This window comes from Electrona antarctica (assembly GCF_951216825.1).
Source record: "Electrona antarctica genome assembly, chromosome: 12".
NCBI lineage: Eukaryota > Metazoa > Chordata > Actinopteri > Myctophiformes > Myctophidae > Electrona > Electrona antarctica.
The window spans coordinates 24,029,348-24,054,317 of NC_136793.1; the positions used below are offsets into that span (position 1 = coordinate 24,029,348).

At 44.1% G+C, this 24,970-nt stretch overlaps 1 protein-coding gene across 1 annotated transcript in view; it reads left to right on the forward strand.

The window, feature by feature from the left end:
* sh2b3 (SH2B adaptor protein 3) overlaps positions 1 to 23,550 on the forward strand; it is a 71,317-nt gene extending 47,767 nt beyond the window's left edge. Inside the window, exons 3-8 of the mRNA XM_079515382.1 lie at positions 5,222 to 5,323; positions 12,682 to 12,776; positions 18,816 to 18,907; positions 19,745 to 19,959; positions 21,060 to 21,237; positions 22,161 to 23,550. Of these exons, the coding sequence (XP_079371508.1) occupies positions 5,222 to 5,323; positions 12,682 to 12,776; positions 18,816 to 18,907; positions 19,745 to 19,959; positions 21,060 to 21,237; positions 22,161 to 22,564 (1,086 nt within the window). The 3' untranslated portion in view covers positions 22,565 to 23,550. The remainder of the gene's footprint in view (positions 1 to 5,221; positions 5,324 to 12,681; positions 12,777 to 18,815; positions 18,908 to 19,744; positions 19,960 to 21,059; positions 21,238 to 22,160) is intronic.
* Positions 23,551 to 24,970: the final 1,420 nt, after the last annotated feature.

Consider the following 24,970-nt stretch of genomic DNA (forward strand, 5'->3'; position numbering starts at 1 on the left):
TTAAAGTGCAGATAGATTTGACACATCTAGCAGATATGCGATGCGAGAGTGCAGTCTAGCCCAGGGGTTCTCAACGTTTTTGGCCGGGGACCCCCGGAAATGCTTTGGCAATGTCTCGGGACCCCCGCCCCGCCCCCTCCCGACCCCCAATATAAATTGACTGCTACAATAACCTTAAACCATTTTGGGCGGGAACCCCTTTTGGTGTTTTAAGCATTGTTATAATTTAGCTATTGAAAAATAGCAGATCTACAAGCTCATAGCGCGCCACCGAGTGGCGCGCTACGAGCTTGTAGGTCTGCTATTTTTGAAAAATCGTGAAAATAAAATTTAAAAAAAAATCTTTTTTTTTTTTTTTTTTTTAATAATTTGGGGACCCCCTAAAATAATTTGGCGACCCCCCGAGGGGTCGCGACCCACGGGTTGAGAACCCCTGGTCTAGCCAATACCAACTCGGGACTCCTGAATAGCTGCCCTCCACACTCCTGTCTAGCAGCATCAGGGTCTTGAGCTCTACAGTGTTGTTAGCTAAGCTGTCTCGCCGCAGTGCGTCTATGTAACGGTAATGGTTCTAACTGTAGTCCCTGGGGAAAAGATAGACGTTTGAATGTCAATGACTTTATAACCAAACATGCAGTGACGTTTGGCCAATGTTTACTCAATTCCTTAGTTAAGTTTGGTAATGCTTTAATAACTCTGGGGAAAATGTAAACATATGCTGAATCTAAAAATAAAGCCGTTAATGGAAAAACGATGTTTATCACAAAGCTGTGAGTGGACAAAGACATGTATTGGTGTGGTCCTTTAAACAGTTTTAAATAATGCATGTGCCCTGAATCCTACGATCCCTATTAAAGATTTCAGCATACAAAATAAACGTTCTCGGAGCAACTTCAAAACTTTGCGGATGTGGCAACATGTCGCGCTAATCCCCCCTGTTGTTTTTTCATTCTTTTACAACTCTCCAAATGAGTCATGTTGCTCTCATCTCTGGCTCACCGAGCCTCTCATTAATATGATTAGGCATTGTGGTGAAGGCAGAGGAACTGTACAGTTATGGAGTGCACTCATGAGATGGGCAAAGTCAGGAAATGGGGAGGGGGGTTAATATATTCTTTTGATGCATCTGTGTGTGCGGGGGCGTGTGTGCGTGTGTGTGTGTGTGTGTGTGTGCGCGCGTGTCTAAGGCTTTTTGTAAATGTGTGTGCCCAGGATTAAGACAGACATTCCTGGGACTCACACACTGTCACATAGACTCATACTCATCCGGCACACAAAGCTCCCTGGAATCCACCTCCCTGCTCTTTCTCCTGTCTCTCTCTCTCTCTCTCTCTCTCTCTTGTCTTCCACTGTCTCGGACGCTTCCTCTTGCTCCCTCTGCCCTCTTCCCGCTGCTCTCTCCCGCTCTCTCCTTCCTGCTGCTCCTGCATGCAACATGTCCCACAGGAGTGACTGTTGATCCTACCGTTTCTTGTTGAGATGTACAGTTGGGTGCCACCGATATTGTCCCTTATCATTTGACCCATTTAGGCCTGACCTCAAAATTTTAAAAAAATCCTTCTAAATCCTCCAGTTTTCTGAAATAAATATTTTCACGACTTTTCAAAAATAGCAGACCTACAAGCTCGTAGCGCGCCACTCGGTGGCGCGCTATGAGCTTGTAGATCTGCTATTTTTCAATAGCTAAATTATAACAATGTTTAAAACACCAAAAGGGGTTCCCGCCCAAAATGGGTTAACTGTCCTTTTGCGCAGATCACGCAAACCTCAGCAAAAAGAAAAGGACAATATCGATGGCCTCCAACTGTAGACTACTAGACTAGGGGTGCAACAGTTAATGGAACTCACCGGTTGAAATAACACTGTGGTACAATTAAGTATAAAAGAGGGCGTACGTTTTTTAACACTCTGGCCGGTCAAAACGGAGGTCTCCGTCCTATTAAATAATTCCGCCCAACGCCAAGGACGGAGATGAATCAAAAGACGGAACATTACTGGTTTCATAACAGAGCACACCAGTCTACAGCCTGGGAGCGTCTATTGAGCATTCCATGTCATTTACGGTTGGGACGTCATCCAAAGTGTTCCCCCTCCATTTTAATGGATGGGATCAAAAATCTTAAAACATGAATAACTCTTAATCTAAATCAATGATTCCAATTCTAACCAAAGAGTGTGTTTTTGACAGCCCATCGCGGTCCCGTCGCTAGTCGCGTTAGAAGTAGGCCTAATCATACTGTACCTCCGTTGATTGTCGATCCTCCCGGGGGTCTTTTGGCTACATGCTATTATATCTAGCACTAACCAAGATGGTGCCGTGCCACCTTGAAATGGGCTCTGAGGCTACAAATCGCTGGGCGCATTGATTTAATGGTTCCAAATGACGCTGGGTGATAAGAGTGTTAATCAGAAATAAATAAATAAATGATGTACATTGTACATTTTGTCACTTAAAAATCCATTTAGTTGAGGATTCCTCAGCTGAGATTGATGGTGGCCTTACCACAAACTATACGGAGGAGTCAGGACACAGGTTTCAAATGCTTAGTCAGGAAGTAGTTTAAAAAGCAGGTGGCTTGCGCACATCCAGTTCCTCGCTGGAGCTGGACAAAAGGTAGATACATACAGAGAAGGAGAAGTCCGCACACAGTCTTTGCTCCAACAGTGTTTATTTTTGTTAAAACACTCACGGCACACTGTTGGAGCAAAGACTGTGTGCGGACTTCTCCTTCTCTGTTAGTCAGGACTGCCCAGCATATATATATATATATAACTGTGTGGATATCATTTATTTTCGAGTGTGCCAAATAAGCTATCTTTTTCTTTCTTTCTCTCTTGTTCACAATGTCAGACACACACAGACATACACACACATGCACGCACGCACGCACGCACGCACGCACGCACGCACGCACGCACGCACGCACGCACGCACGCACGCGTTCATAGTCATCAGCTCTCAATAAAAGTTGCTGACTGTCATTCTACATGCATTGTGTTCTGCCGTCAACATGGCTTCATTCCTCATATGACCTCTGACCCACCATACGTGTGTGCGTGTGTGCGTGCGTGTGTGTCTTTGTTTGGACACATGTGTAGCTGCAGGCTCTGTATTTTTCCTGGACATAAATCTGACATTATACCATCATGGTCTTTTTGCTGGGTTCGTATGCATCAGCTGCAATGGCGGGAATAAGAGTAGGAGAAGGCAAAGCGACAAAGGTCATGAGTCAGATTCCGATGCACAACATGGTACACACCCCACTCCGTGGGGTACTTCCACTCAAATGGGGCGGCTGTGGCTCAGGAGGTAGAGCAGGTCGTCCAATGATCCCTGAGTCGGCGGTTCGAATCCCGGCTCCTCTTGTCCACAAGTCGAAGTGTCCTTGGGCAAGACACTGAACCCTACTGTACATTGCCTCCAATGAGTTGGTTGGTGTGAGCTTGCCACCATTGGTGTGTGAATGTGGGAAGTGAGGACGCTGGCATTGACTGTGCGCCGCTTCACCTCCCAATGTATGAATGAATGAACCATTGTAAAGCGCTTTGAGCACTTGGAAAAGTGCTCAAATTCATTATTATACACACATACTGTAGCTCTGCACCACTCAAAAACTGATACTTGTGACCAATGGACCAATGGGTCCATGGCACACTGGTATAGAGCATACAGTAATAGACACATACTGTATACACCTACACATGTAGAGGTTTTTACATTCAAGAGGCGTATATTTTAAACCGTATACATTTTACTGTGCTGTGCACATAATAATGTTAACACACATTTACACACAGACAGGCCACCACTGAGCAGGAGGAGACATTCAGGGCAGTGCTCAGCAGAGACGCTAACAACTAACAACAGCTAACAAGCCCGCGCAGACAGATGCACACACACACGCGCGCACACACACACACACACACACACACTGCCAGACGGGTGTACAAAGATACTTGCACACACAGATGCATAGAGTTTACTTCACACAGCCATGGGCACACATTCAGTTGCTTCTCAGGCTTGTGGTGGGCCATCTGGAGCCCTTCTCCTTTGAGTTGGGAGCTGTGGTCACTGGAGACATGGAGCGGGGGAGAAAGAATAACCCACATCCACGTTTATTCATGTAAATGGCTAAATTAGGTCCAGTGGTCTCCTGTGGTCTGTACATCCACTGGTCATCATAGTGAAGAAAGCAGGGGCCAAATGGCCAATTATAGGGCTGTAACTATAGGCCTATCGATTATTTTCTTAGCGATTATTCTATTGATTACTCTTATATTTGAGAAGCGCTTAAAAACTTGATCTTTAATTGGATCAATAAAACATCAATAAAACGTTGCCTACATTTCTAAGTGCATAAATAAAAAACACTGACTGCAACGGTTTTTACTATTTTGTAATTACTACACTAATTTAATGAAGTAGAATAAATACCTATTTTCTTTCTTTAAAATCATGTTTTTCTATTTATGTAGAACATGATTTTTTTTTTAGTTTTCTTTTTTTAGATTTGTTCTTGGCTTTTGTTTTGTGCCTTAATTGATAGTTACAGTGAAGAGGGACAGGACAGAGGGAGATAGAGACAGGGAGAGACATGCAGCAAAGGTCGTCATGAACGAGACTCGAACACGTGACACGTGAGCACTGTGAACTTGTAGATCAGCTGTCTTCAGTTTGTCTATTTTCACCTTGTTTGTCTACTTTTGCCAAATGTTTGTCTATTTTTTTCCTATTATGACATACAGTATACCCAGAATAGGAAGGCTAAGCCACTGCGATAAGGTACATACATGTGGTAAAAAACTAAACAAAAACGAAAAAGCATGAGAAAAGCCCAGACATGAAAGGATGTGGTGTGGAGGGGGAGGTATGGGGGCGGTAGTGCACTGTGTACGGAGCACACCTGTTGGACACAAAGACACTTAATGACACAGGATAGGATCTGCTCTCTCACCCGCTCTCGTCCATTCATCCTTTTATTTTTTATCTCTTTATTTACAGTATTCCTTTCTTTTCTTCCGGACATGTTATGAGTCATGTTTTGTCCCCCACCCCCCATGTTGTGTCTGCTAGTTGTATTCTGCATGTGCTTCTGTCTGAATGTTAATGTTAATGTGTGTGTGTGTGTGTGTGTGTGTGTGTGTGTGTGTGTGTGTGTGTGTGTGTGTGTGTGTGTGTGTGTGTGTGTGTGTGTGCGTGTGTGTGTGCGTGTTGCAGGCCTCCAGTCCAAAACTGACAGCTCGGTGCTCTGACATCCAGGAGGTTCGACGCTGCAATCGTCTGGAAATGCCAGACAACATCAACACGTTTGTTTTAAAGGTACACCACACACACACACACACACACACACACACACACACACACTAGTGTTGGAGAAATTGGGACGATAATCGTTATTATCGTTGGCCACAATAATCGCGACATGAAAGGTAAAATGTGTCCCACCAAACATTGACAATATGAGTGCAAACATGTACTCTTTTACTGTCTACTATATACTGTGAGATCCACATTCGGAACGGAGATATTTCTCCTGCAACCAGCTGGTCCGTTTCAGTAGAAACAAACATGAAAAGAAAGCAGGCACTGCATGTGAGCTAGCATACGCTAGCATTTTACTTTTATTGGTTCCACATTACACCACTGAATTGTTTACTACCATGAAACTTTGATGAACCCTCTATACTGAACCAGAGAGGATTCAGAGGAAGTTAATGGTTTGCATTGCATTTCTATAGGGGAAGAGGAAATACGTCCTAGATGATACATAATGCACAGTCATCCAGTATCGCTTGACTTACTTAGAATTCCTTTTTAAGTATGGTACCAACTTGTCTGTAGACTGTAATTTGGAACAAAGATCATAAGGTCGGGTGATATGGACAAATATAGAGGGTGATATGGACAAATATATCGTGTGATATGGACAAATATATCGCAATGTTTTTGATCACATACATCAATATTGATATTGTGGGGATGACTATTGGTGCTTTCACCAAATATTTAAATGATGAGACTTAATCATCATTTCAGACTTATAATCATCAGTTATGGTGATATATGGTGATAGTTATATCGTTATATCGTCGACTGCAGCTATATACGAATTCAATGGGTAAAGTCAAATAATAGAAGAATGACCATAGATTACATGTCCATTCCATGGGTTAAGATTAGGTTTTCTTTTTTATTCTCCTCACTAATCACAATATCACAGTCTACAATACATTCATGAGCTGGACAGGCACAACATTTTTGTTGGATACAGCCACACAGAGAGAGAGAGAGAGAGAGAGAGAGAGAGAGAGAGAGAGAGAGAGAGAGAGAGAGAGAGTCAGAGAGAGAGACAGAATACGCCTACATAGAGTCATTATTTGCCACCATGCCAGTCATGAACCAATACAGTCACCCTGTCAAAACAATTCACAACTGACCTCAGCAACCACAACGCAACACACATCATAACCTACTGTGTATTAACATTTGGAATTGATGGTTATGTCAAAGCCCAAAACCTCTAGCTCGAACCAAAAGGAAATCCACTCTACCTATTGAAGTGGAGCCACATACACATACATACTGTTCCCTGTTACAACTCGCCTTCAACGCCAGATATAACACAACATACAAACTGTAGATTCACATCAGCATTCAATTCCAGAGACAGAAACAGTTACTGAACATGTTTCATTGCCACCCAGTCATTGGGTCCCCAAAACGACAGCAATAGTACACCAGCTTGAATCACACTAGTATACAAGTACACACAGCAACATACAACACACGCAGCAGCAGCAACATACAACACACGCAGCAGCAGCAACATACAACACACGCAGCAGCAGCAACATACAACACACGCAGCAGCAGCAACATACAACACACGCAGCAGCAGCAACATACAACACACGCAGCAACATACAACACACGCAGCAACATACAACACACGCAGCAGCAGCAGCAGCAGCAGCAGCAGCAGCTGCAGCAGCTGCAGCAGCAGCAGCAGCAGCAGCACAGAAGCAAAACGGCGAGCCTTAGTTCCCGTGTACAAAATGGTCGAGAAATGACAGAGTTAACGCGTTGCAGCTTTCCGTGCTCGGACAGACACACACACACACACACACACACACACACACACACACACACACACACACACACACACACACACACACACACACACACACACACACACACACACACACACACACACACACACACACACACACACACACACACACATACATACGAAGGGGTACACGTAGCTGCGTAATGGAGAGGAGGCACCACTCAAAACAACGTTCCTACCTTAGCCGTCTTCTACTTGACTTCATCAGATGTGTAAGTGATGCCAGGGTCAAACTTTAGAACCCATGGGTAGAGAGATAGAGCCTCCGACTCTCTCTCTAGTTCATGATTAGCCCTCCAGCGGCGTCTCCAGTCATCTCCATCCTCCATACATCTGGCCAGTACTCCCAGTATCAATAGCACAGACAAGCCTCATTCTCCTGGCTGCCAGCTTCTCACTCAGCCTTGGATGTTTAGTACTGCACACTGCATTCTGGTGTAGTGCAGTAGTCAGGGATTTAAGGCAGGCTCTTAGGGTCCAGCATTCACAGCATGTCACAGGAGAATGGACCTTGGTGGTCTGGGGTCATCACCCTGGCTCGTGTACCTGTGGAGCAGGTTTAGAGAGAGACCATAAGCTTTGAGTATAAGTGAGAATGTAAGGTAGAAAGAAAGAAAGTTAGCTGACCAAGAGCCACACAGTGTACACTGTACCCTGTCACAACTCACTAGCAACAGCAGACAAAACACAGCCAGTATATACTGTATATGTATACTGCATCCTTCCGGTTACAACACACAGCCTAATAGTATACAGTATACCACAGCCTAGTATACGTATAGGTGTATGTCTATACGTAATGTTAGTTTTATATTGGATAAATAAAATAATACATTTTAGGAAAGAAGCTGTGGGGACTTTGGATATGCCTGGACTATGGTTTGCCGTGCAATAAATTGAGATTTAGATGTGTAATTCAGGTTATAACACTTGGTTCAATATCACTTTCAATTAAACCATCATTGGAAAACAGTTAAATATGGAGTGCTGTGATTTCTTTCCCCCCTAAAACATAATCCTCATAATCATCGGCGGCGGTGGCTCAGGGGTTGAGTGCCTGGATGGGAACCGCAAGGTTGCCAGTTCGAACCCGGGCTCCCCCAGAGTTACTGTCGAAGTGTCCTTGAGCAAGACACTGAACCCCTAATTGCTCCCGATGAGCTAGTTGGTACCTTGCATGGTTTCCGCTGCCATCGGTGTATGAATGTGTGTGTGAATGGGTGAATGTAATGCACAATCTATGTAAAGCGCCTTGGATAAATGCACCATTTACCATCAAGTACTATGATTATACTAGGAGGAATATTTCTTTCCAAAAAGTGTTAAAATTATGTTTTTGTGTGGCCACACCCACCAGTTAATTAAGTATACCTGGTTTTCACCTTAGCACCACCCACCTGAACTTAAGCCTCGCCCACAGCTGTTGTTGTATGATAATGTGGGAGGAGTTAGGGGAGGGGTTAGGGTTATGATGACACTAAAATGGCGCTATTTCGATTGGGCCTTTTGACTCAAAGGCTGTCAGCTTTCAGGAAGAAACCGAAAATACACAGGGAAGACATATTTGAATATTATAACTAGACCTGGGGGTCTAGTAGAGTAATGTTAACTCCATAGACACATGCAAAACAGAAAAAGTACAAAAATCACGGCACTCCATCTTTAAGAATGAAGTTTCTTTTTTTTTTATAATATTTATTTTATTTGGAAAGAGCAGTACAGTATAGACAGCATTTATATTTATACATAGGACACAAGTGCAATTCCCAGTTTTTTTTTTTTTCACCCCTCCTCCCTCCCTCCCCCCTCATGCCCCCTCCAAGTGACTCCATCTCCAATATCTCTGTATAATCCTCACTTTCTTCAGATGGACTACATTATGGCATCAAGTCAACACTTAACAGGGGCAACAGGACAATATCACTTCAGAGTATGTACATTTCAGGAGAAAAGGAAGAAAGAGTGGGCAGAAAATACACACAATAATAATACCGTAAATGGACAAAAAACATGTAAACCTGAGTTCCAGCAGTGGACCCCTTCCACTGCCCAACCTCCTAACTAAGGGATAACCTCTATTCCCTGCTGGTGCTAGAGGGCCCTCAACCCTAACCTGACTAGTCAGGTTACCTCAAACCCTGATGACAGCTATGAATGAAAATTCTTGCATAGTAGTATGTCTCGATCTTATCAAAACAAATGCAGCATTGTTGTATCTAGTAGAAAATAACCCCCCCACCCCACCCCTAGCTTATCAGTTAACTTTCCGTGATATAACATTGCACATATTTAATCCCACATTATTTCAAGTCATACAGTGTGTTGAAACCCATTCATTCCCCCAGATTATCAATTCAATTTCAGTGATATATTAGTGACACACACACTTTCGTTTCAATTGCATCAATATACCCCCCCCCCCCCCCCCCCCCCTTTTGTATGCCTTCGAAAGAAAAATAAAGGAGATTAGTCTGTATCTTCACGTCTGAAAACTTGCAGCCTCTCTATGTATCCTGGAGCCCCGCTGGCCCGCGGTGGGCGAGCTCCCCCCGCCGTCTGCCACGCACACCTCCTGATCCTCTCCCAGAGCGTCGTTGGTCTCTTGATCACTTCAACCGCCAGTCCACGCCTCGCCAGGTCTGCCGTCGCCTCTTCCACTGTAGCATATGTCTTCATCCCATCGGCATGGTGGACTCTTAGTCGCGCAGGAAACAGCGTCTGGAACCTTGTGTCGTTTGTTTTTAGGACCCTCCGTGCCTCAGCATATTCTTTTCTTTTGGCCAATATTTCTGGTGCATAATCATGATCGAGGCTGATTTTACAGTTTTGCCATGTAAAGCCCTTCTTCTCCCAGGTCTGCTTAAGCACTTCCTCTTTCATGGTGAAGCTCAGGAACTTTACCACAATCGATCTGGGTTGGGCTCCATTTGGGGGCAGCGGTGCCAGGGCGCGATGCGCTCTTTGTATCTGTAGTGGCGTCGCTGCGGGGATATTCAGATTTTCTCTTAGCATCTTTGCCACAAAGGGGATAAGGGACCTAGCTGTCCCCTCTGTCCCCTCAGCTATGCCGTATATTCTCACGTTGTCCCTCCTGGATCGCCCCTGTAAATCAGTTATCTTCGTTTGGAGAGCCTCCTGGATCGTTATCATCTCTGCTAGTATCTCTTCCACGTTCCGTAGCCTTTCCTCGCTCCCTACGATCCTAGCTTCGGCCTGGTCCACCCTCGCGTTTGTTTTAGCTATTTCTCCTGTCAGGTCTTGCATCTGTTTCTTGTTGTCTTGCCTGAAACCGCGCAGTTCCCTCAGGATTATAGCCAGGTTTACCTCCTCCTCTTGGTCGGTTATGTCCCCGCCGTCGGAGCTGGGCGAGGGGGGGGCTGCGCTGCTAGCCACCGCGGCCGGAGACCCCACGCTGGCATGCAGTTGCTGCGTCTCTGAAGTGCTAGCGTTAGCATCATTGTTAGCTTCAGGTTGTTGTGCATCGTTTTCACCGCCGGCAAGCTTGCTCTCCCTTACTTTCTTTCTTTTCCCGGTAGCCACCATCCTCGCCCCTTCTTAAGAGTAAATAAAACTTAACTTCTTGAACTTTTAATTGACTTTGGGGCCGATATTATATATTTTGACCGAGCGAGCTTTCCTCAAGCTGTCATCCCCTCAAACCGGAAACCGGAACTCAAGAATGAAGTTTCATACAAGGATTTGGTGCTGTGACACCCCAAACAAAACACTGCGTCTGTATATTTATTCTATAAATGTATAGAACCCATGCACACAGTACTTCATGGTTGTTCATTTCACCCTCACTCAGGAAAACGTGCACGTTTAATGCTTAGCATGGGTAGCTAACTCACCTGCAGAATAAAAACAAATCGACCAAACAGTTTGTTATGAAGATGAATTAACTTCTCTTTCAAACTGACAGAACAGTTTTCACTTACTAACAACCTAGACTACTTCACTCAACTTCCATGAGGTCTAAAGTTACAATATAAGTTGTTTATTTCACTCTATTTACTACCAAACATAAGGAGCTTGTGTGTCTGTCTGTTTGCAGCAGTGGTGTGTGTGGACTGGAGGGGGGGGGGGGGGGGGGGGGGGGGGCGTGGCTACTGGAGGACTGCTCAGGGAGGGAGTGTCTACCAATTCACTGGAGTGTCTACTTTCTAGGGCAGTGGTTTTCAACCCTTTTCATGTCAAGGTCCATTAAATGTATTCTGCATTTAAGCCACGGACCACCATTTGATGGAATTATTTTAGCCTCTCAGACCCAAAACTTGTCTTAGAATATTTTGTTTGTCGTGGAATAAGATGTTGTCCACAATTCCATGCTTTATTGATGTAGTACCATAGGAGAGATAACAGACAAACGTTGATCAAAATAACAACTATTCTACATACTTTAATTGTGTACACTGAATTAAGTAATGCCGATGTTTAACAATAATTGAACTCTTGAGGGCGAAAAATGAAACCAAATGGGCCGGTAACAGTCCATTTGGTTTCATTTTACGCTCTCAAGAGTAAAGATCTATAAGGGTCCATTTGGATACCAACTCTCCATCATTTACGTTTAAATGGGGACCACCTGGAACCACTGGTTGAGTTTAAATGGGGACCACCTGGAACCGCTGGTTGAGTTTAAATGGGGACCACCTGGAACCGCTGGTTGAGTTTAAATGGGGACCACCTGGAACCGCTGGTTGAGTTTAAATGGGGACCACCTGGAACCACTGGTTGAGTTTAAATGGGGACCACCTGGAACCACTGGTTGAGTTTAAATGGGGACCACCTGGAACCACTGGTTGAGTTTAAATGGGGACCACCTGGAACCACTGGTTGAGTTTAAATGGGGACCACCTGGAACCACTGGTTGAGTTTAAATGGGGACCACCTGGAACCACTGGTTGAGTTTAAATGGGGACCACCTGGAACCACTGGTTGAGTTTAAATGGGGACCACCTGGAACCACTGGTTGAGTTTAAATGGGGACCACCTGGAACCACTGGTTGAGTTTAAATGGGGACCACCTGGAACCACTGGTTGAGTTTAAATGGGGACCACCTGGAACCACTGGTTGAGTTTAAATGGGGACCACCTGGAACCACTGGTTGAGAACCACTGTCATAGAAGGCAGGGAAGCACCACAGGAAGTAGTGATTGACCGATTATGGTTTTTCAGTGGCCAATGTCGATATTTAGAGAATAGGGAAGGCCGATTAAAAAACGATTATCGTGCATCAACAGAGAATGCCCTCCCAAGTTGGACTGATATTATATGATATGATATGATATTATTGAGAACATAGAGGGAGACAGTGGATGAAAGCACGTTATAATTTTGGCCTGCCTCCAAACATACAAGACCCCCCCCCCCTCCCTTTGATCTCCACTTAGGTTAAATAATTTGTGTCATCTCTCATTATGCGTACATGTAGTAGGTGTGGTGGTTTAAGTGTGGGTTTAACCCTATGGTAAGGTAAGGTTAGAGCACTATTATTATTGTGTATGCTAATGTTGAATGTGTCTTTGTTTTTTTGCTCTCTTGCAGGTTAATCACTATCCAGGTAGTCTAATATTTGAGACTGAGAATGACCAGCAGGTCAGCTCCTGGACCACAGAGCTTAAAGAATGTATCAGCAACAGGTGAGACCCTGTTTCTCTGTTTGTGTGTGCATCTATGTGTACGTTATGTATTATGTACAGTTTAACTGTGCACATAATATGTACACGTGTTCCCGTTTGTTTATTTGGTGTACATTTGGGACTGACTGGGTGGTTTTGCCATAAATGATACAGGACATTTCACCCATACTCCACTGATACAAGTAGAAAGGTGTGCTCAGTGGAGCACAACTCTTCCACCAGGCAGCACGCCGTAATAATAACACTAACACTGTCTGACACAGTAATGCCAAACTGCATCTCTCTCCCTCTCGCTGTCTCTCGCTGTCCAGTGCCATGCGCATGCGTGGCGTGGCGTGGCGCATGCGTGGCGTGGCGCATGCGTGGCGTGCACATTGTGTTGGCGCTGCAGCGCTGGGTATGTTGTCACATTTAGTATGGTGGTGTTCATCAGACGTGGGCTTTAGCTGAACAGCATCTCTCCCGTGTGTGTTCTGTCCACATGCGTGTGTGTGTGTGTGTGTGTGTGTGTGTGTGTGTGTGTGTGTGTGTGTGTGTGCGCCTCTCTCTCTCCTCTTGTGTCCATGTCACTGTACAGTATGTGGACCATGGACGGTGACATTGATCAATTCTTGATAAAAAGCTTCTAATATATTATTTAGGCCCCAAAATCTATAAATCCCACACTATTAAGGCAAACGACCGGTTCCACGCGTTGCCCAAGGTGCCCTTTTTTCACTTGAGCACCTGCCCCTGTAAATGTCTGTGCACGCCAACGCACGCACGCACGCACGCACGCACGCACGCACGCACGCACACACACACACACACACACGCACGCACGCACACACAAACATTCTATGTGCTCCATACATTACATAAAGTGCTCCATATTGAGGAAGAGAAAGCAGCATTGTCAGTGTTCAGACAATGTGTCTTCCTGTATTTCTTACAAGGCACCAGAGAACAAACTTATTTCAGCGTTTCATCATTAATCAATCTATTACTTATACTATTTACCATAAGTAAATACTTTGTGTGTGTGTGTGTGTGTGTGTGTGTGTGTGTGTTGAGAAGGCTATACAGTAAACCCCTCAGTGTTGATTTAGCTCTGAGAGTGTAAAATTTGACCCTGTGTTAATTTTAGCCTGGAAACCAGACAAAAAAATAAGTAAAAAAGAAAGAAGCCCTCGATAGATTCTGGTCCCGCTCGGTTGTGATTGGATACCCCTTGTGTCGCACCAATCAGGGCCCGGTATGCAAATATGGGGCGGGTTTATCACCAGAGGCATTTAGGACGGGGGTTTTACCCTTCAAGACGGGAACTCCTTTTGGGGCAATTGGTGCTATAGCAATACCATTCATTTGTATTTTTTGAATAAATATTTGAAGTTTTTATAGAAAACGTAAGAAAACTTAGCTCATGATTTAGAAGACGTTTTTAGAATCGGTGCCACAGTCGGGCATTAACCACGTGAACCCTGGCATCCATATTCCGCAATGAAAGCAATTGAATGTATTTCTGAAAAATGTTGACTAATGTTGATTAACAACAGATGATGATGATGAGGAGGAGGAGGAGGGGGGGGGGGGGGGGGTTCCAGTAAGTACAGAGGAAACAGCAGGCTGAAGGAACACAAAGAGACCAAGCCTAGACAGGAAGTCAGTCCTGAACTAAGCCTTACTGTTCTGCTATAATATCATACTCTCACTCCATCCAGTGTGTACTGTATGCAAACACAACACACACACACACACACACACACACACACACACACACACACACACACACACACACACACACACACACACACACACACACACACACACACACACACACACAGCTTTACAACTGCCTGACATTGCATAGCTCTAACAAACACAATTTTTATGAGCGGTGCTAACCGCTCACAATAAAGGGCTTTGTCTCTGTGTGTGTGTGTGTGTGTCTGTCTGTCTGTCTGTCTGTCTGTCTGTCTGTCTGGATCATTGAATGTGTTTGTAGCATGACCTATTGACCCCTGCCCATTGACACTGACAAGTCAGCTAATTGGGTGGCATTCGGGGCACGCACGCACGCACGCACGCACGCACGCACGCACGCACGCACGCACGCACGCACGCACGCAGCAATAAAAGTATAGTTGCACCACGCACAGTTTGCACAGCTGCGATTATTTTTATTACTATAGGCCTACTTATGGACATCAACATTGTAGAACAGCGACTTTATGAATGCCATTTAAAAAAAGACTAGACTGATGCCCGGCTGTAGAGCACCGAGTCGGTAACGATGGAAGTTGTACCCGTGTCAGAGTACCCGTTCCACCAATCTGTGTCCCTTTTATGCCCATATATGGAGATTTCTGTATCTGTCTCTCTGTGTCCCTTTATTCCTACTGTATATATGGAGTTCTGTGTCGGGCATACCCAAATATGGAGTGTTGTGATGTCAGAACAGGCCAGCTCCATATATGGAGGGGCCCTGTCCAGAGCCCAGGCAGAGGCCTTTTGTGGCGGTTCTGGACAACCGTGTGTCTGACCGACTCGACACCGGGCACTGCACTCCCTGTGGGGGTGTGGAACGAATATGAAGTCGGTGGGGCGAACGGTTGTCGTTACGTGCATTACAGACGTACACACGTACAGACATACATACAGTACAGACGGAGACGTGGTGCATTCATAGATAGATAGATAGATAGATAGATAGATAGATAGATAGATAGATAGATAGATAGATACCGTAGATCAGGGTTCCCCAATTCATTTTCCTCAAGGGCCATATTTTGACTAGGGTACCAGGCTGGGGGCCGAATCCGCACGCAGGAGGTTGAGGTCTTGCCCTGAAAATTCATTTTCAGGACAAGACCCCATTTGAAAAGGATGCCCAGTTTGACATGCATAGGCTACTGACCCCCATTTAATGCCATTTATATCTGGGAACCCTGCCGTAGATAGATAGAGATAGATACACGTAGATAGATATTTTTGAAATGTTTACCCCAATCTGCAAGCAAGTTAATTGTGAGCTTGTAGATTGGCTATTTTTGGTGCATGACACTGGCACGCAAGTGTCATTCTATGCCTGATATAGTTCAAATCAGGCATAGCTCCAAGATTAAGCCCTAAATCTAACCTCTAAATGTCTAATCCTAACCTAACCCAACCTGAAGTCTTTTTTAAGACTAATTCTGAATATCACTTTTAACCATAAAACTATTTATCTTGTGAGGACTGGAAACATGGTCTCCATAATATCTATTTCCAAAATGCTACTGTACTTGTGGGAACATTTGGCCCTCACAAGTACAGTAAAACACACACACACACACACACACACACACACACACACACACACACACACACACACACACACACACACACACACACACACACACACACACACACACACACACACACACACACACACAAATACACACAAATACACAGAGAGAGCATGAGGGTTAGAGAAGGAAGCCAGAACAAATCCTGCTGAAATGCTGACTTGAGTTCACAGAACTCTGAATAACAGGAAGACAAGCCTCCTTTCTCTTCACAGTACGTACGTGCGTGCGTGCGTGCGTGCGTGCGTGCGTGCGTGCGTGCGTGCGAGAGAGAGAGAGAGAGAGAGAGAGAGAGAGAGAGAGAGAGAGAGAGAGAGAGAGAGAGAGAGAGAGACCGGCAGGCAGGCAGGCAGGCAGTATATGGTAAAGACATTATTTGTAACCCATTTTATCACATGTTAGATTTGTTGAAAACACACATCATTGGTTCTGGTGACTGATATTGTCCCTGTGAGAGAGTGTTTTTTTAGTTTTTTTCATTAAAACAATATACAGTATATAAACATAACTTAAAGTAATATCATTCAGTCACCAGAACCAGGGACATGTGTTTTAATGAGTCTATCATGGTCTAAATTGAGCTACAATTGGTTTATATATGGGGGCGTGTCTGATAAAATGATTTTCAAATATCTAAATATTGAATCAAGCAACTTAAACACTGTCCGGAGTGCACACAAAAGACTGAGTAGACCAGAAGAGTTTTTCAATAAAATACCCCTTTAACCCATTTTGGGCGGGAACCCCTTTTGGTGTTTTAAACATTATGTTATAATTTAGCTATTGAAAAATAGCAGATCTACAAGCTCATAGTGCGCCACTCGTCTGCTATTTTTGAAAAATCGTTAAAATGTGCCTCAAATCTTTCCGAAATTGTCATTATTTAGAAGACTTTTTTTTTTTTTTTGACGTCAGGCCTGAATGGGTTAAGAGCATTAATAAAAGCCTTAAGTCTCTTAAAATTGTTTATAATATAATAACAAACATGTATTCAGTATCACTGACTTTCAATGTTCAACAATTACTAAGCTGTGTTGTTGCTTAACACATAGTTTATTATGCATTTATTAGCGGGTCACTATGCACTATAGAGTTTAAAGGAGTCGTTCACCCAAAAGATCTCTATTTTCTAAACTGAAAACAGACCAAAGCATAATCAAAAACTATGCATAATGTCAACATCTTGCATGTAAAATGTAATTACTACTGAAACTCACATTTACATACTTGCACAATAAATAAACAATTTGATAATTGGACTACCTGCCATAGGAAACAATAAATTCACATAATTTCAAAATAAAACACAAACGTGAAATAAACAACCGTAACAGATCAGTAGGAGACTAGAGCAACCACCCGTTCATCCAATTATTGCTGTAGAAAAGAATCTCCATGAATTCAAGGCTTCATAGGTTGTGTATAGAAAATAATTATTTTGGTGATGATTTTAGCATCTATCTGGTCTAAAGTGGGAATGAGGCCTTAGTTTATGAATCTTTTATAGGCTCTGTGAATAACTGTAATCCCAAGTTTCTGGAAGGTGGCACACCTATTTCCTGTTACTGTTCATTTCCCCGTAACTTTATTTGATTGGCTGATTTCATTGGTCAGTACCGTGGTCAGTATCATGGTCAATACCATGGTCAGTAAAAATATATAGTATAGATGCGCCATGTCCTCATCTTTAGAAACGTGTGTGTGTGTGCGTGCGTGCGTGCGTGCGTGCGTGCGTCCACGTAAACCGACACGAGTCACAACACAAAGCATTGTGAGCTTGTAAATCTGCTATTTGGGCAGATTGACTGCGTACTACATGCCCAGAATAGGCAGTTAGGCACGCTAGGCTGTGTGTGTGTATGTGTAAGAGCATTCCAGACATCTTAGAAATAAGAAAGGTCCTGAGATTCCCCCACAGAGTCTCAGTCCTCCCCCACACTTCCTTTCACAGGCCAGCACCATACACGTGTACATGCACAAATACGCACACAAAATGCATGAACGTAAGCAAGAAGTCGTATGTATGCCAAAGCAAATGCAGAGAACGTATTTTCAGTAAAGCACCCATAAAACCCACAAAGGATCAAATAGAATATCTGTATATTTGGAATGTACGATATTCATGTATCTGCTCATCACTTGTCTTAGATCATGTGTTCCGATCAAGTTCAGTACGGTTTGTGAATTTTCTCAAGCATGCACTCAGAAGCCAACAGTATCAGTTCTCCTTTTGGCTTCGGTTTGATGTGTACTTAGTGGTTGCTGTGCTGCAGATTTAACTTTCATATGGATTTTATTGCTTCTGTAGGATTATATGACAGTTGCACAAACGTGTTACTTTGTGCTCTGCAGGGCTTCAATTGAGTGCAACAATGAGGCTCCTTTCATTTATTCTTTGTTTTTTTAAGACACTTAGTTTTTTGGGGGAGTCCAATATGGTTTCTGAATTTTCTCAAGCATGCACTCAGAAGTTAACAGTATCACTTCTCCATTTGGAAGTGTTTATACATCTGTAAAATGGTTGACTAATGTTGATTAACTCTTTACTGATGGTTAATTTATACCTATTCGTATAACTGTGTAGGCCTACCTGTAACTGATTTTTAACATATTATTTTTGACGAGCAACTCCATTGTAAGTCGCAATTCAATGAAATTGTATTACAGCCAAATCACAAGTTGTCTCAAGTCAATGAACTCTCTGCTCTCTCAGGTCTGGCAGTGTGGATCTGGAGCCCCTCCCCCCACCAGCTGATATTTCTGTTCCAGCCAATCGCAGAGGGAGCTCAGAGTCAGGAAGTATGGGTAAGTGGTGAGATATACAGTGTTTCCACACCTGAGCCAAAAGCAGCGGACGTTTTCGGCGGTCTCCCAGCTTCTTTTAGGTAGGCCTACATAACTCCAACGGCGCTGAGTCGGCTCTAGCGGCCATCGCTCGCCTCAGGGCTCGCTCGGGGGTGCTTCTCGTTGCTCAAGCCGGCAGAGACCATCCTCTGTCATTGTAAAAAAAAATATCTCTTTTCTTTATTTTTTTTCATATTTTTTTTAAAAATACTTTTGGGGGCTGATTCTCCCTTTTACTGATAGATTAACAGTAGGCTGACAGGAAATGGGGAGAGAGATGGGGGCGACACGCAGCAAAGGTCGTTGGGATCGGAAATCACATATTTTTTTTAAAATGTTGTCAAATCTACAAGCTTGTAAATCGCTTATTTTCGAATAAACAAAGTACTGTATAAAATACGCTTATTTGGTTGATGTTGGTTTTGTATAATATAAATCTATAAATAACTAGTAACTATAATGTTTAAATAATAGTGAAAAATGCACATAACAAGTAAAATGCACATAACAAGATAACATAACAAGATGCACATAACAAGTAAAATGCACATAACAAGATAACATAACAAGATGCACATAACAAGTAAAATGCACATAACAAGATAACATAACAAGATGCACATAACAAGTAAAATGCACATAACAAGATAACATAACAAGATGCACATAACAAGATGCACATAACAAAATGCACATAACAAGTAAAAACAAGTCAAAACGTTACTTGAGTACAGTAATTCTATGTGGTTATTTCCCACCACTGCTCTTCACTCATGAGACCCATGTCCATTCCTCCAGGCTCGGTGACCTTTGCCCTGCCAGAGCAGACGTACCACAAGACGGACCACTTCTTGTGCTCCTACCCCTGGTTCCACGGGCCCATCTCCCGGGTCAAGGCAGCTCACCTGGTGCAGAACTCGGGTCTCCAGGGCCATGGAGTGTTCCTGGTTCGACAGAGTGAGACGCGGAGGGGAGACTATGTGCTGACCTTCAACTACCAGGGAAAAGCCAAAGTATGTTGCATCATGTAGACTATGGGTTCAACTATTGATCATCTTCTTAGTCTTAGATTAGTTCTTCTTATTCCATCGATTGCTTTTTAGATTAATTGAAAAAACAAGAAACGTGTTAAAAAATAAAATATATATACAGTATATATTTTAAAAGAGGACGTCTGTGGGAATGGAAGTCAGTGGAAACATATGATTTGAAGTCATGCTTATATATTATAGATAGTACTAGTACTTTACATTCTCAATGGATTTCTTTCTAGCTGGTGAAATTATAGTGAAATTGACCTATATCTAAGCCCCTCCCCAAACTGCTATGGTCCAATCATAGCTAAGCATAACATGGGTTAGACAAACCTCTCCACCAATAGTTTTCCTATATGATAAAACATTGTTTTATCATACGCACACGCACATATTTTTCCAGTGCATATGGCAGGCCTTGTTGACGGATTTGGTAGAGATTTTGAAGGTCTTGTTCCAAAAATGAGCCAGTATTTAATGTGTAAAATCCATGATATTCACATTGGAATGAATGTTTTACTTACATGTTTCTTTTTAATGAGACTGTCCTGACGTACCTGCAGGACATCCTATTATTCGCTCGCAGAGTCTATTTGAGCAAGGTTTCGCAGCCCCAAACACTTTTATTGGTTGAGATCTACACGCTACTATTTATTGGTTATTTGATTGGTTCAGGCTACGTCGCAAGGCAATGGCCGACGCTCCATATCAGGACAGTTTTTCCGTGCGATATCACCGTCAGAACGCTTGCTCCTTGCCTGTGCAGATGAGGTGTAACCTGGTGTCCCTATTTTGAGCATGTCATTAGCAAACATCTTAGAATGCGGCGAAAAGAGTCAATGTAAATGCTCACAACTTGTGAACTTGTTGATTGGCTTTTTCAGCATTTAAAAAAAATAGCGCTTAAGTGTTTAAACTGTTCCTCATTTATTTTGCTGTGGACCCCCTCGGAACCTCCTCAATGATCCCTGGAGGTCCAGGACCCCACTTTGAGAACCGCCTGTATAAGTATTAAGTAATGACTTATTGGAGAAAACAATCTCTGACCTGCTATTTTCTCTCTCTCTCTCTCTCTCCAGCATCTGCGCCTGTCCTTAACAGAGTGGGGTCAGTGCAGGGTGCAACACCTACGCTTCCCCTCTGTCATGGACATGCTCAGTCACTTCCGCCTGTACCCCATCCCATTGGAGTGTGGAGCAGCCTGTGTTGTCACCCTGTCCAGCTTCGTGGTGGCGGGTTCCAGCCCCGCATTGCAGGGTAAGGGTGTCACACTCACAACCAACGTTGTGTGGTCTGTTTGTCATACCTCTTCCGTATACCTCAATTTTATTCCTCCGATTGGCTACCGCAGATCACGTGATACGCGAGTCACGCAGTGAAATGCATGTTGGGAAGCATAACTCATTTAATGGGTCACAGTTTTTTGTGCAACATCGCTACACTACCTTCATGTCCTAACAACACCACAACTATGGACATCATTCACTAAGGACACGGACACACGTTATCCCTAACTACACTACAACAGCTCCATCATGGCCACAACCGCTCAACGAGCAGCGCCGGGTCGTGCGTGCGTGCACGCGTGTGTTGTGTCGACACATGTTAGCTATTGAGTGTGTGTTACTTGTTTTCTTTGGCAATGTAAAAACGTATGTTTTCTCATGCCAATAAAGCCTCACATCGACTCCATTATGGTAGTGCCAGCCGTTCTGGGGGCTTGGTGTGTGTATGTGTGTGTGTGTGTGTGTGTGTGTGTGTGTGTATGTGTGTATGTGTGTGTGTGTGCGTGTGTGCGCGTGTGTAAACGCAATGACGGGTCAAGCACGGGTCGTGTGTGGCATCCGCTGATGGGTCGTGCGCACGTGTGTGTGTGTGTGTGTGTGTGTGTGTGTGTGTGTGTGAGACAGAGAGAGAGATGTCTATGAGTCCGAGCGAGGAATACACAGACACCCCCACGGCATGCTTCACGGACCACCTGCCTAATAATATTAATTTTGTGCCCATCCCAACTTCCCAAGCTCATCCCAACTCCCCCCCGCATTATCCACACCCTGCCTCCTTCTCCAACATATGGGTTGGGACAGAATCCCATCAGGGCTCCAGAGAGTACATACAAAGTCATGGATGGCTCTGTTTGCAGCTGAGCTCATCTCTTCTCTTGTCTTTAACTTTCTCAGGTCAGCCTGCAGGAGTGGTCCTGGTCCCTTTCTCCCTGCACCGCTGGAGCTCCGAGCCCAGTTTGGCTCACTGCAGCCTGGCTAGCCGTCCCAGTCTGACACCCTCTTGCTCCGCGACCCTCACAGGCACCACATCAGTCACTGCCACCAACAACACCACCTCCACAGGCTCCCAGCTGACACACCACCTCCACCACCTGCCACCACGCACCAGCAACCCCCTCCCGGACCCCCCTGCATCAGCCCCTGTGCCGCTGCGTCGGAGCGAGTCCGTGGGGAGGAGGCCCCTCCTTCGACACCCCCACCCCCACCCACCCCTCATCCCACAGCGGGATTCAGACTACGAACTGGAGCCGGAGCGGGGGCGTAAGCGGGCCATAGACAACCAGTACATGTTCCTGTGACCTCACTGTTCACCACACACAACATACAGACATGCCTCTGTTCCCCATTCCCTGCTTTACATGGATGTGTGAGACTCACTGCACATGACGACGTGATGTCACAGGACCGTGCCGATGTCACTACGCGTGATTGCCCATTTACAACATTGGACAAATATTTCAGATAAATCTAGACCTCTATCCCTTCATTGCTTTGATTTTTTTTATCTCTCATATTTGAGAGCACTGTCAGCACTGTTATTGAGCCCGCCTTATGCCTAATCTGAGAGCATCTTGAATTTGTGCTGTACTGATAGACACTGAAGACAGTAGGATAAAATAGAGTAAAATGCCACCACAAATAAGTATTTGATATCAAAGCATGAATTTGAATGGCTTGTAAGTTGTTAGTGAAAGTAAACTGCAGCATAGTTTTTGGAGTATAGTTTTGAGATTGTGTTAGGCTGTTAGCACACCTTCTCAACATGAATGTTTAGTAATGTGTTGTACAGTATGTAAACATACAAAGAGAAGGAAGTTTGGGGGAAATTGTCTATTGTAAGATATGGACAATGTTGTAAATGGACAACAAGACGCATATGGCCTTAATGATGAAGCGCGGATGATTATGACGACGATGATTTTTATAACAGACTCATGAACTTGAACTTGCAAGTCTTTGTCTGATGAATGGGATTCTGTATGACCAAACACACACACACACACACCAACAAACTCATTTAGTGGTGGGCGAGAGCTCGTTGTGAGCGTCAGACCCCCGCACACTCCACTCGCAATGTCCACAATGAATGTATTTCTGGGGGACAATGTTCTAATAGTATTGAGTATGATTCATTATTATTCTCTTACCTTATGATTGGGAGGTTGTTCCACATGTGTAGCTGTCCTCCAGCCCTGGGCTACACCAAAACTGTTGCTTTTTGTTTTGTTTGTTGAAGAGGTGAAGAACTCCTGCAGGTGCGTTTCAATTATGTATCAATGGTGGGAAGATGCTAACCTGACTCCGCCAGATGGGGCAGCAGAGAGTACACTGGGTTCCCCCCTCCTGCTCCCATCTGGGAACTCTCAGGCATACTTGATGCTGGGGAACCCAGTGTACTCTCTGCTGCCCCATCTGGCGGAGTCAGGTTAGGAAGATGCTGCCTGTAAGACCATTTAAATCAAGCTTCTTTCAAATATTTGAAAATGAATTAATTGCTATTTCTGCCCAGGTCTGTTGGTGATTGGGGTGGGGGGGTCATCACTTCTCTCCTTGGGGTGGGGGGGTCATCACTTCTCTCCTTGGGGTGGGGGGGTCATCACTTCTCTCCTTGGCAAATAAAGATGCTTCAAGGAGGTTCTAATGTAGAGTGAATTCCCCTTTCCTCTCCTCCTCACACACCAACACATACGCAGTACAGACACATAGCATCCATGTCAATTTAAATAATAAGTGTTCCATGTATGGCCACACACAGAAAGCACATTGCCGTCTGTGTGTTTTCAACAAATCCATATTTTATTATCTTACTGATTATTTTATAGAAACACCTCCTCACCGAAAAACAAACAAACAAACATGTGAGTGAAGTTTCATTGTGGAGGAGTTGCTTCTAGAAACGGATCTGCCATCACTTTGGCTACTCCAAATCTAAGCTTCAGCCACTAAAGCAGAACGATGCAAAACTGATGTCAGTTTACCATTTAAAAGTAACTTCTTGATAATGCAACGGAAACTCATTGCTGTTTTTGTGGTATGCGTGTGGGTGTTTGAACCACGGCAATGGAACTCAAAAGACAGATTTGTGTACTGAAGCCAGCGTGAACTGGGTGAAACAGCAGGCCTGCATGCTAGCACTGGTCTCAGGCCTCAGCCTGTTGCACTGTTGAAAGTGCACCAGGCTCTCGTTACGCAGTGGTTCTCAAAGTGGGTTCCGGGGACCCCCAGAGGTCCTTGAGGGGGTTTCAGGGTGTTCCCAGCCAAATTGATAGTTAGGAAACAAATTTAACCTTATGTGTCTGTAATTATGTGTGTGCAAATGGAACCAAATGGACCCATTCCATTTGTACACTCTGAGTTAAATGAACAATGATGATACTACAGTGGCATATCAAGCTGGGGGTCCAAATATTTGAGAATCACTGCTATAGCCGTAAACATCTTCTCTTATGTCCGCGTGCTAATGTGTCTCAATTTGGGGGTCCTTAACATGAAAAGGTTTGAGAACCAGGTACTGGCCTGGATGAACTCAGAATATTGCAGTTGCCTGTCATAGCGCTCTTGAGAGTTCCATTTCCAGTTAACACCACTATAAAAGAGTGGAGTAGTGGAGTAGGAAGAGAGGCCATATTCTAGTGTCTAGGATAGTGGTTCTCATAATCAATATACCATGGCAAAATAGTAATTGATCACAGTTTAGATATTTG